The 16,582-nt window shown below is 39.7% G+C and overlaps 1 protein-coding gene across 2 annotated transcripts; it reads left to right on the plus strand.

Moving 5' to 3' along the window:
* Positions 1-3,253: 3,253 nt before the first annotated feature.
* vgll2a (vestigial-like family member 2a) lies at positions 3,254-13,484 on the plus strand. Of its 2 annotated transcripts, none has more exons than XM_023429927.2 (4): positions 3,254-3,517; positions 5,222-5,468; positions 7,513-8,010; positions 9,685-13,484. In XM_023429927.2, exons 1-4 carry the CDS (start codon positions 3,440-3,442, stop codon positions 9,759-9,761), a joined length of 900 nt encoding a protein of 299 aa, XP_023285695.1. In that variant the 5' UTR covers positions 3,254-3,439; the 3' UTR covers positions 9,762-13,484. The 2 variants fall into 2 exon arrangements, with proteins under 2 accessions (XP_023285695.1, XP_023285696.1); XM_023429928.2 differs by having other exon boundaries at positions 9,429-9,772.
* Positions 13,485-16,582: the final 3,098 nt, after the last annotated feature.

Raw genomic sequence — 16,582 nt, forward strand, 5'->3', positions numbered from 1 at the left:
CATTTTGTTGTTACTCCCAGGAAAACTCCCGTAATTTACACGGCCCTCAACCTTTATCATACATAATCTTTACACACACACACATCCATATGATTTATGTTTGTCTGAAGTTATCCAGGTTGCCAGATTGTACAGGACAATACTATTTACTGTGACAAATCCCTGCAGCAACAACAAACGGTTAAACTTCGGTCAGTAACGACTTGTTAGAGTCAGGGAAAGAATCATCGCTTGGGTCAAAATGACTACGTTGTTAAGGTTACATGAGCTTTGTCGTCATGGTTATAATTATAAACACATGGTTAAAGCTACAGAACGATAGCTGTCACAGTTAAAAGGAAACAACGTTGACAGGAAACAGATCTTCCAACTTAAATGCTGATGTTTTGTTGCCTCCTTCATCCAGTCCAACGTCCCACCGGACTTCCTCATTTGCTCCCATCATAATTACAACTGCCTTTAGACGTCTGTGTCATTTGAATGTAATATGTTGTTTGTTTGTTTTTTTTTCATGAGTTTGGCTTCAACAGTCATGTCTCAAATCTTGACCTGGTAAAATCCTGAAAAAAATACATAAATCAGACCTGAAGGACTTAGAACTTTCTGTCAAGACTTGTTACTTGACTTGGACTGTCCTCTTTAAAAAGCAGCTCTGAGTCGAACCAGAATCAAGAAAAACTGTATTGACCCCCACAGTGAAACTGGGTAATTGAATTACCTTCTCCTTTTCATACGAAGAACATCGGGCACCCGATTCTTCCAGTAACCTTCTCTCAAATCCATCAAACCTGTGACTGACAGTGCAGTGGATGCCTTAAATTCCTGATTGAAAATTCCTCAATGAACCTTGGGGGTGGTGTTGGTGGGGGTGATATTTGGGGATGGGGGGGGGGCTGTTCCATAATACACACAGAGCGATGGTTGAATAGTGCCTGTGAGATGAGCTGAGCTGTACTACAATGGGAGATATTTTGGGTTTTAATAGCTTCTCTGTGCCAATTGTGGTGGGAACAGGTGTGCTGGTTGTTGGGAAGGGAGGGTGGGGGTCAGCCGAAAGGACAGTACCAGAATTTCAAAAATCAGTACAAAAGGTTATTAGTACAAGGGGGACAAATCCATGGTGATCACATAATGGTTATATGAATGTACTTGTGTGTACCTGTGTGCTCTTTTACAGCAGTTTCTCACTCCACATTTTACTCATTAAAAGTGAATCTGGACGCTCATGTGGTCAGTGCAGGAAAACTTCACGTCTGAGATCATTAAAGTAACATGTAGGAAAAGATATACAGCCATAATAAATGGATCAGACCAAACTTTTTCTCCTTTGCTCCCCACAAACAAACAAACTAACTAACTAACAAACTAACAAACACATCATGGGAATATTTTGATATCATTAAAAAATGTGACAGATTATTAAAAGGGAAGATTTTTCATGGAAAAAAAATAAGATCATTTTGCTCAGTTGCAGTCGGAGTTCATAACGATTTGTCAGTTGGAGACTTAATTTTTCTAGGGACCAGATTTTCATGTAAACAACTCAGCCTAAATAAATTGGTGCAACTGATCAGAAATTTCTCAGTTTTTTTTTTTTTCACTCAGGATGTAATCAAACGTTTCGTTAGAGTTGGCAAGTGCTGAACTGCTGCTGTTGAATGTGGTGTTTGTGTTGTGAGAGTGCATGAAAATTTAATGCATCACAAGGCGAAAGTGTTCGATTTGTCGCCTTGATCTTTAAAACCTGTGGACGGAGCACACAGACTGAGAATAATAGGTTAATATATGCTGTAAATCAGTGTAGGCTGACATTATATAGCACTGACATTATATTGATGTAATTTGAGGAAACTACCATAAACTCAGATTTCATTTCCACCTGTTATTATAAGCCTACAGCTGAAATATAAGATATGAAAAATGAGAGGAAAATGAGATAAAGCTGGACAAAGTCACCAGATGTAATTCAATATATTTGAGATACTATTAGTTATAAAAAAGATCATTGTATACTGAATATCCTAATATTAAAAAAAAGAAGAAAGATTATTTTAAATAAATCTCAATGAAAAACAATTTTACACTCCCACTAAATAATATTTTAAAAAATTCATGTAAAAAGTAATTATAAGTTTCACTGAATAAATATGTAATTTTAAAATCTGTGTGAAAAAAGTAAAAAACATTATTACAGCTTTATTTTTCATGCTCTTCCTGCCTGGAAACAATACAGATGTGTAATTTAATGATAATAATTAAATCTATCTATCTATCTATCTATCTATCTATCTATCTATCTATCATTACTATAAGACTAATTTTAAAACTTTACTTACCACTTTATCTTCTTACTCTACCTCTCCTAACAGCACCAAACCGGGAACAAACTATTTGACCTTTGACCTCCAGAATTTGGGAGGCCACTGAGGGATTGTGGGAATTCATAGCATTACATTCCACTCATTGGTCGGTTTGATTTGTTTACTCGTTCAATTAGCAGCAAGTGGCAGTTGTTACATTCTTTACTGTGGCTTTAAACACGACGGAAAATTCAGCTGCGCAAACTTTTTCTCGGCCACAACCTTGAAAAGAAATAAGATATTAAGAAAATGGATGAAGGAGTTTGACAAATATCTCAACCTTACTTAATGAAGGGTTGAATTGACTTTTGCAAGGAACAAAAACACAAACTGCACAAGTGGAGCCACGTCTGATGTTCATGGATTATCTTGAATTATATTAGATTGAGCTTGTGTGGCAAATGGTCTCACTGTAGATGTGGTCAAAAGCTCCTGCTGGAAAGATAATAAGTGAACCTTTAAGTTAAGATTATCTGACTACACTCTTGTTCCCAAGGTAAAGAATAAACTAGATGAACCTTTACTGTTGCTGAGTTAATTGCAACATGACAAACACCTCTAATAAAAACTGAAAATAAGAACATATGCAGCTCAGCATGGCTGCACACTGAAATATAGTTAAATACAGAATTGCGAAGGCAGATCACTCATGTAAAAGTCGCAGAAAATATAAAATGTGTGGCTCATTAAAATCAGATATTTGGCTTCAAAGCCGCTGTTCTTGTAATGTTTTTCTTAAGTCCCTTAAGGCAGAGGTAGAGTTCGGCTTCTGATTGGTGGGAAGGAGGGTTGGGTGTGAAGGGAGGAGGAGGAGGAGGAGGAGGGGTAGTGAAGGGAGGAGGAGGAACAGGCTGAAGGGGGTTCCCTCCGTTGCGCCCGGCCGCAGTGCAGTGCGTAAAGGGCGCAGAGCGGCGCAGCAGAGAGAGCGAGAGAGAGAGAGAGAAAGAGAGAGAAAGAGAGCGATAGAGAGAGAGAGAGAGAGAGGGACTCTCCACGGCCCGGATTAGTGCTGTTTCCTCTGCGTCTGAACAGACCTGCTCTCTCAATGACGCTTGGTTCTTCTTCGTGATTTCTTCGCCATGAGCTGCCTGGATGTGATGTACCAAGTGTTTGGTCCTCAGCCTTATTTCAGCTCCTACAGCCCCTATCACCACCAGGTATGGGTCATATATGCTTCATAAACACTACTTATCTCCACACCAAAGACTTTATTATCAGATTCAATGTACAGGAAACTTTAACGTTTAGGTTTTAAAGTCCTCAGAACCCGTCAAAACTTCAATCCATGTAAATTCAGGAGATTACGCAGCTATTATCCAAACAACCAGCAGCTAATGATATTGTATTTTAATTATTTAACTCCTACAGCCCTTAACACCACTTTGTATCCTCTTTATATCTAAACATGTGTTAAACAGCCAGTTGTTCAACACTTAAAACCCTATAAAACGCAAAGCATGGACCGTGTGAACGCGCCACTCGCAGGGAGGTTGTTGGTAGATAGGTTGGTGCGTAAAAGCTTAAAGCGAATGTTCAACTTTCTTTTGGGTCTTCGGTTCGCTTAGTTTGCATTTGTATGGATATTAATATAATTCCTCCATGTTAAATAAGAGTGTTGTTGTTGAACAGTTTGTCTGTCCCGTCCCTTTAGGCTAATTTTAGAAAAGTAAATGAATATTAGAAACTCTTTTGAGCTGAATTCAAGTCGAAATTGATGGATTTCATGTGTCATATACAATCACACCCACAGCCTGTTTAGTTTTAAGAGTTTATAGAGTTTGTTTAAAGCTGATTTGTATTCTGGATATTTATAGAGTCTCCTGGTTTATTTTAATATCTAGCACAACCGCAACAAGTATTAATTCGCTTAAAGATTTATTCCCTTCTCTAATTTTACAATGTTGAACTAAGCATCTAGTTTAAGATTTGAAAATTTAAATGTATCTCACACTGTTTGGCATGTTATTATTTTTATTTTTATTTTTTTACATTCATTGTCGCATTAGTGGCCAAATATTAAAGAACCATAGACCTTTTAATTCCACTTTTTACTGTCACATTAGTGCGTGTTAGAGGACTGCATGCCTGTGAGCGTCAGTAGCTGGACTGCAGCAGGTTTTTGGGAGGCCTTTGCGACCTGTTAAAGGGCTTTTTTTCACTCTCTTAAAACCTCTCAGTCAACATTCAGGCATATTTCACATAGTGCCAAAACTCACTTTGTCACCTGAACAGCCCGAGGATCAGCAGTCAGCTCATGCTATCCACCACATTAGATAATAAACATTTCAATTGTTTTGTTTATTTAATCAATTATTTTATATAGTTTGTTATATATAGTTTATTACATGCATTTGTCTTGTTTTGATATAATATAATATGATCTTAAATCTTCAATGATTTATATCATATCAGTAATTTAAGCAGTGAAACAGTTTGCACCAGTCACTATACTGCTGCACACAATGACTGAAAAACCTACAAAGTTACAAGGTTTGAACGTGACCACAGTGTTTTACATGTTAATATATCAGTGTAGTGACATAGTGATTAATAGTTCATCATTAAGTCAAATCCATCAAATTAGTTTTATTGTGAGCAAAGCATTATTTTTGTTATTGTCCAATAAAAAGCACACCTTTGGGTTGATGTTTAAGTATTAAACTCATTGTGCCATATGCTTTTATATTATTTGTCAGTCTCCCACGAGAGTGTTCAGAAAAGTAAATTCTATAGATTCATTTTTATGAGGTTTCGATGTCACAGTCTCTGCAAACACCTAAAATCAATGCAGCTATGAAAAAATGAATGTGACAAATACAGTCACTTCTCTTAACCTATGCACATCTGTATATCCTCCCCAGAAACTGGCCTTGTATTCCAAAATGCAAGATCCCCAGGACAGCGGCAGCCGGCTCGGCCCCCTGGGGCCCCCGGCGATCAAAGAGGAGGACAAGGAGCTGCCGCCGGGAGCCGAGTACCTGAGCTCCCGCTGCGTCCTCTTCACTTACTTCCAGGGCGACATCAGCGCCGTGGTAGACGAGCACTTCAGCCGAGCGCTCAGCCAGACGACTGCATACCCTGCCTCAAGCAGCCACAAGGCCGTAAGAGGTGTGTGTGTCTTTGTCTGTGTGTGTGTGTGTTTGTTGTCTCTAATTGCATGTCCGTCAGTGTGGAAATGCCTCTACACAGCATTGTGACCATTGTAAGATATTAACTTCCTCCTTTAAGGTTTTAATTTTTTATTCTATTGTTCCTGTGCTTTGTTTCTTTTTTTCTGACTGACAGACTGAGGCTGTTTGTAGCAAACATCATTTCCCAGGATCCACTAGCTTTATCTTGGTTTCTCATAAGATTTCTGCCTGGTGACACTTGATTAAATATTCTCATGCAAAGATAAAAAATATAAAAAGGAAGACTACTTACAGTGCAACAACCAGCGAAGGCTGTATTTATTCATTTCAGTCAAAAGTAACACAGTTTCACTTTTCAGACTGAGGCTGATGTTTCCAATTCTGTGCTGCTATTCAGTGTCTTCATACCAGTGAAGATCAACCTCTGAAACAGGATTTAGATTTAATTTGGCAATACCAAAACTCTGAAACCAGAAAACCTCTGAATACTGTGGGGAAAAAAAGGTGGACATCCAACCAAAATGTGTCAGAAGGAAAAGATGAGGTTGAGTTTTTCCCATAGACGACATTTGTAATAACTATCAATTCTACAAATAGGTGAACAATAACAATAAAGTAAAAATATAATCTTAATCCTTAGATTAGTTTGATTATTTTGGCAGAAATGAATAATATGTATCATCTGATATATCTTTTTGGTCTTGTATCTTGTCATTCTGTTCCTGCTGGAGAATAGTGTTTTATGACCCTCAGCCTTTCTTCCTTTTTGTAAGCACTGTTGTATTTTATATGTTACCAGCCATGTAACAGAAAAGGGAGAGGAGGTGTATCTTGTTTGACACTCAGTTGGCAGTTTCACTGCTGGCCTTGTTTTTTTTTTTTTTTTATTGCAATATAAAGTAGAAAAAAAAAGTGAGTGAGTTGGTTTAAATAACATTTTTATGTAAAATGTGCAAACGTCCAAGAAATGCTGCTCCCCTCTCTGATCAGTCAATGTGCAACGGGCACCCCCGAGAAAACGACAGAAACTGGAGATAAAACGGCAGGTAGTCACGCTAGCTTCCAGAGACAATACATTGCTGCCACAAGAGGGCAGTAAAGTACAACATGGAGGCAAACAGGCAATATCAGATCGTTTACGGGACAAAAACGGGACAGCACAGTGGAAGTGATGTCTCTCCTTACATCTGTTGTAAGGAGAGACATCACTCAGACTTCTGTATCATTCTAACTGATTTTTTATTTTCAGTTTTAACTGGTCGAGCCCTGCTCACCTTGCTTGTCTCTACGACACGCCGCTGCTATTATTATTTTCCACAAATTAAAAAATTTTATTATTTGAAGTGACTTAAATTATTTAAAAATAGGAATCATTCATCTTGGAGAGGCGTGACATATTTTTGGATTGCTGCATATTTTTTTTTAGCAACTGTTCTTGGAATAATTTAAACTCATAGCACAGTTAAAATGATTTCCTATGACTTATATTTTTTCACATTCCTTTTAGTGATACTGTGTCTCGCGTTGTGTTCAAGTGACTCTCAACTAAGGGTTAGTTTTATTATTCAATAATCAGATAATCAGCTAATTGTTTTGTCCATAAAATGTCAGGAAATTGTAATCTCAAAAATTGTCATCTGAATTTCCCAGATCTCCAAGGTGACGTCTTCAAACTGTTTGTTTTTTGACCCACAGTCAAAAACTGCAAATATCTGGAACTTTTGCTGTTTGTTTCAAACGATGAATTGATTATTAGAATTTTTGCAGATTAGTTCTGTAAAATTAGAGATGAATAAAACATTTAAACAGTTTTAAAATGAGGGATCAGGTAGTAAGTAGGTGGACATTGTTATTAGAATTTCTTGTTAATTCCTGTCAAACTGCTTTTTCCCCCAAAGTCAAGGATGAACTTCAAACTCAGGCTTTTAACTTGAATGTGCTGCAATTAGTCACTTTAGGTTTTCATGGAAAGTAAACGATCTTACTGTGTAAAGTGAAGGTGTGGATTTCTGTGTCCTCAGACGGATCATTCCCGATGAGCCAGCGAAGTTTCCCTCCTTCCTTCTGGAACAGCTCCTACCAGCCGTCGGTCTCCTCCACACTGGGCAGCGCTCTGTCGGCTTCCCACACAGAGCTCTCCTTCCCCGGGGACCCGTACTCCTCCGCCTCCCTGCATAGCCACCTACACCAGCCCAGCCCGGACACCTGGCACCCGTCCCACCACCACCACCACCATCACCACCACCCTTACTCGCTAGGGGGCGCTATAGGCACCCAGAGCTCGGCATACTCACGCCCGGGGGTTCACGAGATGTACGGCACGGCGTTCGACCCGCGCTACGGCTCGCTGCTGGTGCCGTCAGTGAGGCCTCACCACCGGCTGACGTCCGGCAGCTCGGTACCGGGGCCCAGCACCTCACCCTGTGAGCTCAGGGGGAAGGGGGAGTCAGGGACGGGGGCGAGCTGGAGTGGGGCCTTCACTGGAGCCGGAGCAGAAATTGGACTCAACATGGACACAGGTATTGTCAATTTTTCAGATCAAGTCAATTTTATTTATAAAAACTAAAATCACAAATTTGAGGAAGGAAGAGGAAGGGGTTTGGTCTAAACTAACAGTTAGTTGACAGCTTACAGGACTGTTGGATAGCAACATAGCACCTGAGAGGCTGTTGTAGGGTTGCAAAGTAAATTTGGTGAATTTTTTTTTACCTGGTCAAATGAATCCAAAAATGATTCAAATCCCTTTTTGCCTGAAGCGCTCACAGCTCAGCTCAGCGTGGACCGGATGTTCTGACCTTTTTACAAGGGGTCGCAAGTTGGTGTTGCTCGGCTTTAAACGGGGTCACGAAATGACAGGATTAGAAACTCTGATCTAGGAGAGAAGAGTTGAAAGATTCTGAAATAAACCCGTCTTAGTTGTGAATCCAGCACTGAGCAGGTGTAGCTGTTCCGATGCCTTGCAACCATTCCCAGTGTACCCTGGACGTTTGGAGCCTCCAGTAGATTTACTCTTGGTGAGAGCTGCTCCACTCAAACCCAGGTAGCACTATGGTAACTCAAGGTGTTAATCCACATAAAGTATCTGATATGTGTCAGTTTCTTTTGCCTTAGAGAGTATTGGAAAGTCTAGAACAGCAGCAGACATACTGTAGTATAAGTTTCCGTCGACGTTTGATCATGTGTTTCTCACAGCGACTGGGTGATGCCGGTTACTGATATTATAAGATAGAGAACAGGCATATCTATGGAGTGTCAGTGACTGGAGAGATTTAGATTTAATTTAAATTGTGATCAAGCAGGATGAAAGAATGGAAATCTGTGATTATGGGATTGACGGGTTGAACTTACAACAGGGATGCGTTAATTGATTTTAAAAGGCTAGAATTGTTCAATTGTTTTTAACAGATTTTCTCTGTTCCACATTGACACACACTGGAACTTTCTCACTTGTTTGGGCTGACTTTGAACTTGGCAACCCTCCTGTCAAAAAGCACAATCATTCAGAGAACTGATCAAATAAAATGAGCTGTTGTAGTATTTGGCTGGAATTTAAAAAAAAAAAAAAAAAAAAAAGTTCTTTGTCTGCGACTCACAGAATCAGATTAAAGGAAAATCACCATTATTCATTTAGTGTGGCCACGTGAGAAAGTAACAGCTTCAGTGTGAGAAGCACAATTGAATAAAAGCTCTACTTCTCTGCCTCAGATCAACTTACCACAAGTGGTTTGAAGCAACAAACTGACTGTCAATCAGCACCTTAACACCAGCTGTCAACTTCCTTTTCTCTTGCGGTCCTGCTTTCATCCCCTCTCCGCCTCGGGCAATTCCTCCTGCTTTTATCAACAAGACATTTGTGCTTCTTATTCTAATCTCTCTATTCTTGCCTCTTCCTCCACTGCCTTCTCTTTCCTTTTCCTCCTTTCTTTCCTACTCTCAGGTCTACAGGCACAGGATAAGAGCAAGGATTTGTATTGGTTTTAGAGACTCCTCATACCACACACACACACACACACAAATACACACACACACACACTCACACACACGCACACAGCCCTTCTCTCTCCTACTTTAGCTGTAGCCTCTTCCTATCCTCCACCCCTGCTCTACTCTGTTGCTGTGCTGCTGTTATGGGATGACTGACAGAGAAACCTGACGGCAGTTTTGTGCTGTAACGGCTTCTGGTCTACTTGCAGCTCTGTGTTACGGTGGACTGTGCAGCAGCAGCAGCAGCAGCGGCAGCAGCAGCAGCAGCGCAGCCCTGCTGAGCTGAACGCTGGCAGTGCGGATACAAAAGCGATTGCGTGGAAACAAAAAAAAACAAAAAAAGAAAATTGGACTCGCAGAGAGGAGTGAGAGAATCTGATCTGATCTTGACGGATGTGGACAAAGACTCAGAGACTCTTTGTGCTTCTGTAACAGGCAGGGACAACATTCCTAAACTGGAAAAAGTCTGGGGACAGACGGACAGAGACACATGTTGTGTTGTCAAACTCCAAAGACGAGCGCTTGAAGGACTTGGCAGGACTTGCCTCACTGGGACAACTGGGCTGCAGACACTGGGAGTGTGTTATGGCTGGAGGAAAGGCCATGTTGGTGTTGAGGAGGCTGCACAGCGAGAATCTGGCAGACGGAGGAGTCCAAACACTTCACATACACACGGTTTACATGGATCCCTTGGTCGTTATGTTATGGCACAGTAAACGTTTAACAGTTTTGCATGGGTTTTCAAGTGACATCAAAATATATTCAAGTCATGATTTCACAGGTTTTTCAAGCAACCAGCTACAAACTACTTTTGTGTCCCAATTCCATACGATGTACAAACTCTAAGCAGGTTAATAAACTCTGTACGCTGAATCCTCTTGATTTATGACTGTGCAGTTGCCCCACAATGCAGTGCACAAGTGAAGCGGGGGAGCTGCTGACAGCTGCAAAAATTTTTTAAATAGACTGGAGACACAGCTCCAGGAAGGTCTTTAAAAGAAGAAAAAACACAGAATAGTTTTAAGTGTTTGCAGTTTGACCAACATCCATCGAGGTGCGTACTGTACTGCTTCCATTCCTGTCAGTACAGAACGTTCTTAACATTAAGTTTCGTTCACATTGTACTATTGCAATTTCTACATACAGTGGTGCCCTACCCTATTAATATGTAGTATGGAATTGGGACACAGTTGTAATTAAGATGTTACACTGACAACACGGTTTGGTGATTTTTGCGAGTCAAATAATGTCTTGACCACTATGTTAAAATGTATTATTTTCTATTTATATTTCATGTTGGAGGTCCGGACTGTGAGCGGAAATAGACACTTAAATTTAGTGCTGGGTAGAAAGTTGACAGACAATCATTTTGATAATCAGTTCATTTTTTAAGTCGTTTATCAGACACTAAAAATTTGCTGCTTGAAGCTTCTCAAACATGATTGATTTTTCTCCCTCTGTTTTATATGATTCAATACTTTTGGGACTGTTGGTCATACAAAACAATGTCACCGTTGGCTCATCTGACATTTTCCCCTATTTTATTTTATTTTATTTTTTAAAGTTTATACACAGAATTCAACTGAAAAATAATAGATTGATTAATAGATACGGAAAATTGTTAGTTGCAGCCCTAATTTAAAGCTACAGTATGTGACTTTTTTGTTTTTTAACCCCGACCTATTGAACAGCAGCGGTGCAGGGATTGAGCCTCTGCCTCCTATCCAATCACAGAGAGCCATGGTCAGAGCTGGGAGATCACGGCTGTCAATGAATAACTGAACTGCTTCAGGTCTACGAGGCTTCAAGCTAGCTTTAGCTGCTGGAAGGCGTTGCTGTGGCTGAGTCACAGGTTAGCAAGCTCCTGATTCCTGCACTAGCTGAGACCACGAGGATGTAGGTGAAGGGCTGGGGGCGGAGCTACGACAGCTACAACCTGCAGAACTTGCAGGTTGTACGTAACGTTTTAACTTTACATCTTTTACATCTTTTGACCTGTAAATCAGAAACGAAACATCCTCACTGTGCAATGTTGACACCTGTTTTATCATATTCCTCGGTCATTATATTACACAAAGATAACGGATGTCACAGTTATGAGAACAGCCAACTGTGTCCCAAATATATATATATATGTATATATATATATATATATATATATATATATATATATGTATATGTATATATAAAGAAATAGCCTCAATAACCTCAGGTGTTTTTTTGTTTTTTTTGATTGGGAAATGCACATTTGACAAAAACACTGCTGAAAAAACAAACCATTTCCTTTGTTGAATATCATTTTTTAATATCATCAATTTTAGGTCAGTGTAAAACTGTTTAATGGGCCAAACTGGGTGAACAGAGCCTTTAACCTGCCGCTGATACAATGAGGATGAATATGTTGATGAGAGGACGCCCACCTCAGCAGCAACATGATGCTAACTGGAGCAACCAGCGCCACCACATCTCTACGCTTAACGCTGCCGAGAGGACCGGACCGTGCTAACCCGCTCTGTCCTGGACAATTTATGGTGAAAGCAGATATTTAAAAAAAAAAACAAAAAAAAAAAAAACACACATCTCCATGGCTGTGTCAACAAGAGAAATATAAACCTCACACCAATGGCTGCTGAGAGAGAGAGAGAGAGAGAGAGAGAGAGAGAGAGAGGAGGGGTCCTTCTGATGAATGAGGAGAACGACGGCTATTTGAAGCCACTTGACTCTTTCTCGCCTGCTCCCCTGCAGCTGTCAACGACAACTGCTCTTCAACTCTACACACACACACACACACACACACACACAGCCCCCCTGTGCAGTGTTCAAGCCAGGCCTATGAACTTAATAAAGGGAGCATTTAGTGCGAGGTGGATCCTGCTCCACTGGGACAACTGGTGTGATATAAGTCAAGGGAGCAGAGAGCAGTGGAGACACACACAAACACACACATATACATACACACACACACCTGTCAAATAGTAGTTTGTTAGTGTGTATGTACGCACAGGATACATCAATATTTCTATACTTACAAGGACCAAATCAACACAGAAAGATGAAGAAAATTCAGCCGGTGGCTACTCATTTTTTGGGATTTGATAATAATTGGGATTAGTTCTAGATTAGTATTAGTCATTAAGATTAGTCTTAAATGATAATGCTGGCATTATCTTTTATTTATCAACAAATCCTCTGAAAAGACCAAAACCAATGAATTTTCCTGCTGGCAGATATTTTCTTTCGTCCCTCTGCCTTTGACTAAAAGATGTGCTCGCATTTGTGGATCAGTAGGAGCCGTTTCATTCATGCTTTTTAATCACTGGCACATTCGTTCGCTGTTAGGCAACCGGCTGAGTAGGAACAAACATTTTCATACACGTACAGTTCGATTATAAAGTGATCATTGTTCAATTATTGACAGGCCCGTAACACCTTCGTGCCAACACTTTTTAACCCAAACTTCCTCCTTATGTAATGATCAATTCCTTCATGTAAATTGTCTTTGACCGAAATAAGTAACGTGTCTTTAATATTTTCTGGATGATTTAGAGTTCATTGCATAGAGACAAACAATGTGAGCACAAACAATATTTAGTTACTTGATTAATTTCACAAGTTTTTGGTGTTTTTTATTAAATAGTAATGATAATAATAATAATAATAATAATAATAATGATTACGTAAAGAAGTTCAATAATAAAGGAATCATTCGATATAGCCAACAAAGGTCCTTTTAAGTATCGTGAAACAATCATTTGAGAGTGTGTGTGTTTGTGTGTGACGGATGCTGCAGCCGTTCATGTGAAACTATTTCGTCATCTCTTCATTTCTTCCAGGTACACAGGCCTTCTGTAAATCAGCAGTCCCAGCATGCAGCAGTGTTCTATGTGAATATATTAATATATTGCCTAAAGTATTGTTTCTGTTGATTCACTCCAGTGTAAAGTCTTTGTATGTATTTGCTGTATGCCTGTAACTATAAAGTAACAGCACTGTCGTGCTCAAAGGTGAACCTGGTCATTTTTTTTGGAAGCAAGGGCTGAAAAAAAATCTTTATCTATGAAATGCAATAAAAACAGTTAAAGTATAGTTTTACTACTCAGTTAGGTTTTGCTACGCTCCCATTATACCCTCAATTTTACTTGTTTGTCCCTACTCTTGGATATGACCCATAGGAGCCTGGTGATAGGCTGGTGTACGGGACCTTTGCCACGATGGTAACAATAATAAAACACAGTTTAGGTTGCAGAACAGTCGTGGTGTGGTTAGTTTTAGGCAGTAAAAACTGTTTGGTTAGGTTCAGAAAAGTATCATAGATAAAACACATCCTTAAGATTAGAGGACCTTCGTCGTCGTGGTTAAGGTTGAGTTTGTGAACTGGCCATGAAGAAAAGAAACAACGTTGACATTCAGTTTCAAACAGGAAATGAACAGTGGCTTCCTGTGTCAAAGTCCCTTGTTTTGTCTATCCATCCAGCCACCCTGACCCCCTAATACAGACTCTGTTGCTCTCTACACTACGCCACCTGACTTCCTCATACGACTACGACCACTTACACCTAACAATAAAATCTAAGTGGGTCATAACAAGCTGCTGGTGCAGGAGGACAGTCTCTATCTGTAGCTTATTTGCAGGCCCCATCGCCGCGTAGGTTTTTATCAGGTATATTGTATGTATTGGTAAACTAAAAAAATAACATATCATGATCATATCGTAAGCTCAACAATGTTATTCATTTGGAGTTGTGTTTCCAGCCACCTGATGAATAGAAGTCCAATATTCATTCAGTTTTAGCTCCGTCTTTGATCTCCACCAAAAATATCTGGCTATTTAGCTGTTTAATTCTCAGCTGTGTTCACCAGCTAGTGTCTCACTGAGCCTGGCTGCTGTTTGCTGCTGAGCAGATAGCATACAGTGGGTTTTTAGGGCATTTTCTCTGGAAACAGCTGCCTGCTGCGGCCGAAAACCACGCCATGAAACGATGAGGGTGAATCAGAACAGTAAAGTTGTGGGTCCAGAAAGCTAAACAATGAGCTGAAACTCACTATAAAGCTGTGTAAAGCCTGACTTATTTGCAGAATCAGAGTCCGTCCGCGTTCTACCTACACAGCTCTATTCACTTATGTTGACTGATCAAACTTTTTGTCAGGACAGTGAGGATGTATCCAGACCAAGATTCGATTTACATTTCTCTCTTCGAATGTCCTGTTAGTTTTGCTCTACAAATTCAAATGTTTGCGATTCTTTTATGGAGTTTGGTGAGACTGAAAGTAGGTCTAAACCGCCAGACTAACTGAACCTGCGATGGAGTTTTTCTACCATGAAATTCATTGAACGTCGATCAGAGAATCAGTGTCATATTCCTCATAATACCGGTCCACCGATGAACATCTGACAGCTCTCGACCTCGGCGATAAAAAGACATTCACTGAATGTTCAGGGTCACTGATGTTTTTATTGCTTTGTGAAATTCTAGTTACAGCTCAGCCACATTCAAACACACCATCCAGAGGACCTGTTTTTGGTTTATGTTTTGTCCATGCTTAGTGTCATAACACTTTGGCTTGGAGTGGTTGGACATCCACCTGCCGTATCAGCTCTGAAAATGATCAGTTTTTACACTTGTGGTCCTTTTATCCTTTTCTTTACACAGGCAGAGTGCAGACGTAGCGAATGATCACTTTTATGGAGCCTGTTAATAACTTACAGCAATTTTCCATAGGACTTTAAATAATTTTGTGGATTATGATAAAAAACTGAATATTTGTGACATGACACTTGATTGTTAAAATCTTTTGTCTTTTTGTGTCGCCACATTTTCAAACATTGTCCCCGGCTGGCATGAGTAGCCAACTAAGTTGACAGAAGGTGCTCAGACTGAAAGGACTTGTTTGTGAGGAGCTAGAATTTCCATGCTGCAAAGTTTCTAATCCCTTTTAAACGTGCAAATTTTTGGCTACATTTTGGAAATAACATGAGTAGAACATAAAGCTTTGGACTTGGTGAAAATACCAGGAGATATGTGGGTAGTTTTCCCCTAATTAGTGTCACATATTTTGCTGTTGCAACAGTGAGAACAGCCTGAGTAAAACAACACTTCACAATCTCAATACAATCCTCTGTAGTAGCTCCAGCTGTTGTGACTTGTGATTTCACATTAAGTAATTCTTTTGAAAAGATCATGAAGCTCACAACACAATGCTAATGTCCAAAACTGCCACACAAAAGATGATGAGTAGACTTTGAACTGGACAAACGTATGAAAAGAGGGAAACTCCAAGCTTACAATGGCATCTAATGGAGCAAGCCTGTGTGCGTCACCATGCAAGTACACATGGGAAATGCAGAACAACATACATACATGTCAGAAGTGATAAAATGGAATGAAATATTGCACAAACATCATGACATTTACAAATAATGAAGTCCCTAACTGGATAGGAGTCACCTGATCATGGAAGCTTGAAGCAATTAAAATATATATATATCGGTATTGTTATTTAGGTTACCGTCTTTCAAAGCGAAACAAATGTTTAGTGGGTTAAAATGCAGCGTGAACTCAGCATTGTCATTCCAAGTGCTGTTAATGAGCAATCGACAGAAATAGTCAAATAACTCGACAATGACGACAAAAACCTCAAAACTGATTTACCCAAGAACAGAGTTATGTCCATGTGTTAGTGACACACTGGAAATAACTGACAGGAATTACATATTGTTTAACAACAATAAAATGTCCTTCCAAAGTCATTATGTGCAGATTTTATTATTTTTTTTATCACCCAGGAATCAAGTTGACTGACACCACATTCACTGTATCTAAACAAACTGCTCGTATTTCTTATTCTAATGGGCTCTCTTGTAAAGCTGTGTGTGTCAAGGCCGTGTATCCCTGTATTTCTTAAGTTGACTAACTGAGGAGTGCTGGGCAAAACTACAGAAATATAATTAAAAACTTATGAAAAATATCAAGAGACTCAGCCAGGTCTGTAATGTGGATGATGTCACTGTATCAACCAATCTTTCATGCCCTGAAACAAGAAACCTGACATTACGATGATCACATTTTATATGGGCTGGAGAACACAAATAAAAATCAGGTGTTGTGA

Source organism: Seriola lalandi, unplaced genomic scaffold, assembly GCF_002814215.2.
Source record: "Seriola lalandi dorsalis isolate HSWRI2012SDOR001 ecotype SW California unplaced genomic scaffold, Sedor1 jcf7180002054901, whole genome shotgun sequence".
Lineage (NCBI taxonomy): Eukaryota > Metazoa > Chordata > Actinopteri > Carangiformes > Carangidae > Seriola > Seriola lalandi.

Coding starts and splice junctions, on each gene's coding strand:
- vgll2a (XM_023429927.2), top strand. CDS start 3,440: ATGAGCTGCCTGGATGTGATGTACCAAGTGTTTGGTCCTCAGCCTTAT. Junction 5,469..7,512: donor CAGCCACAAGGCCGTAAGAG/GTGTGTGTGTCT, acceptor CTGTGTCCTCAG/ACGGATCATTCCCGATGAGC. Junction 8,011..9,684: donor TGGACTCAACATGGACACAG/GTATTGTCAATT, acceptor GTCTACTTGCAG/CTCTGTGTTACGGTGGACTG.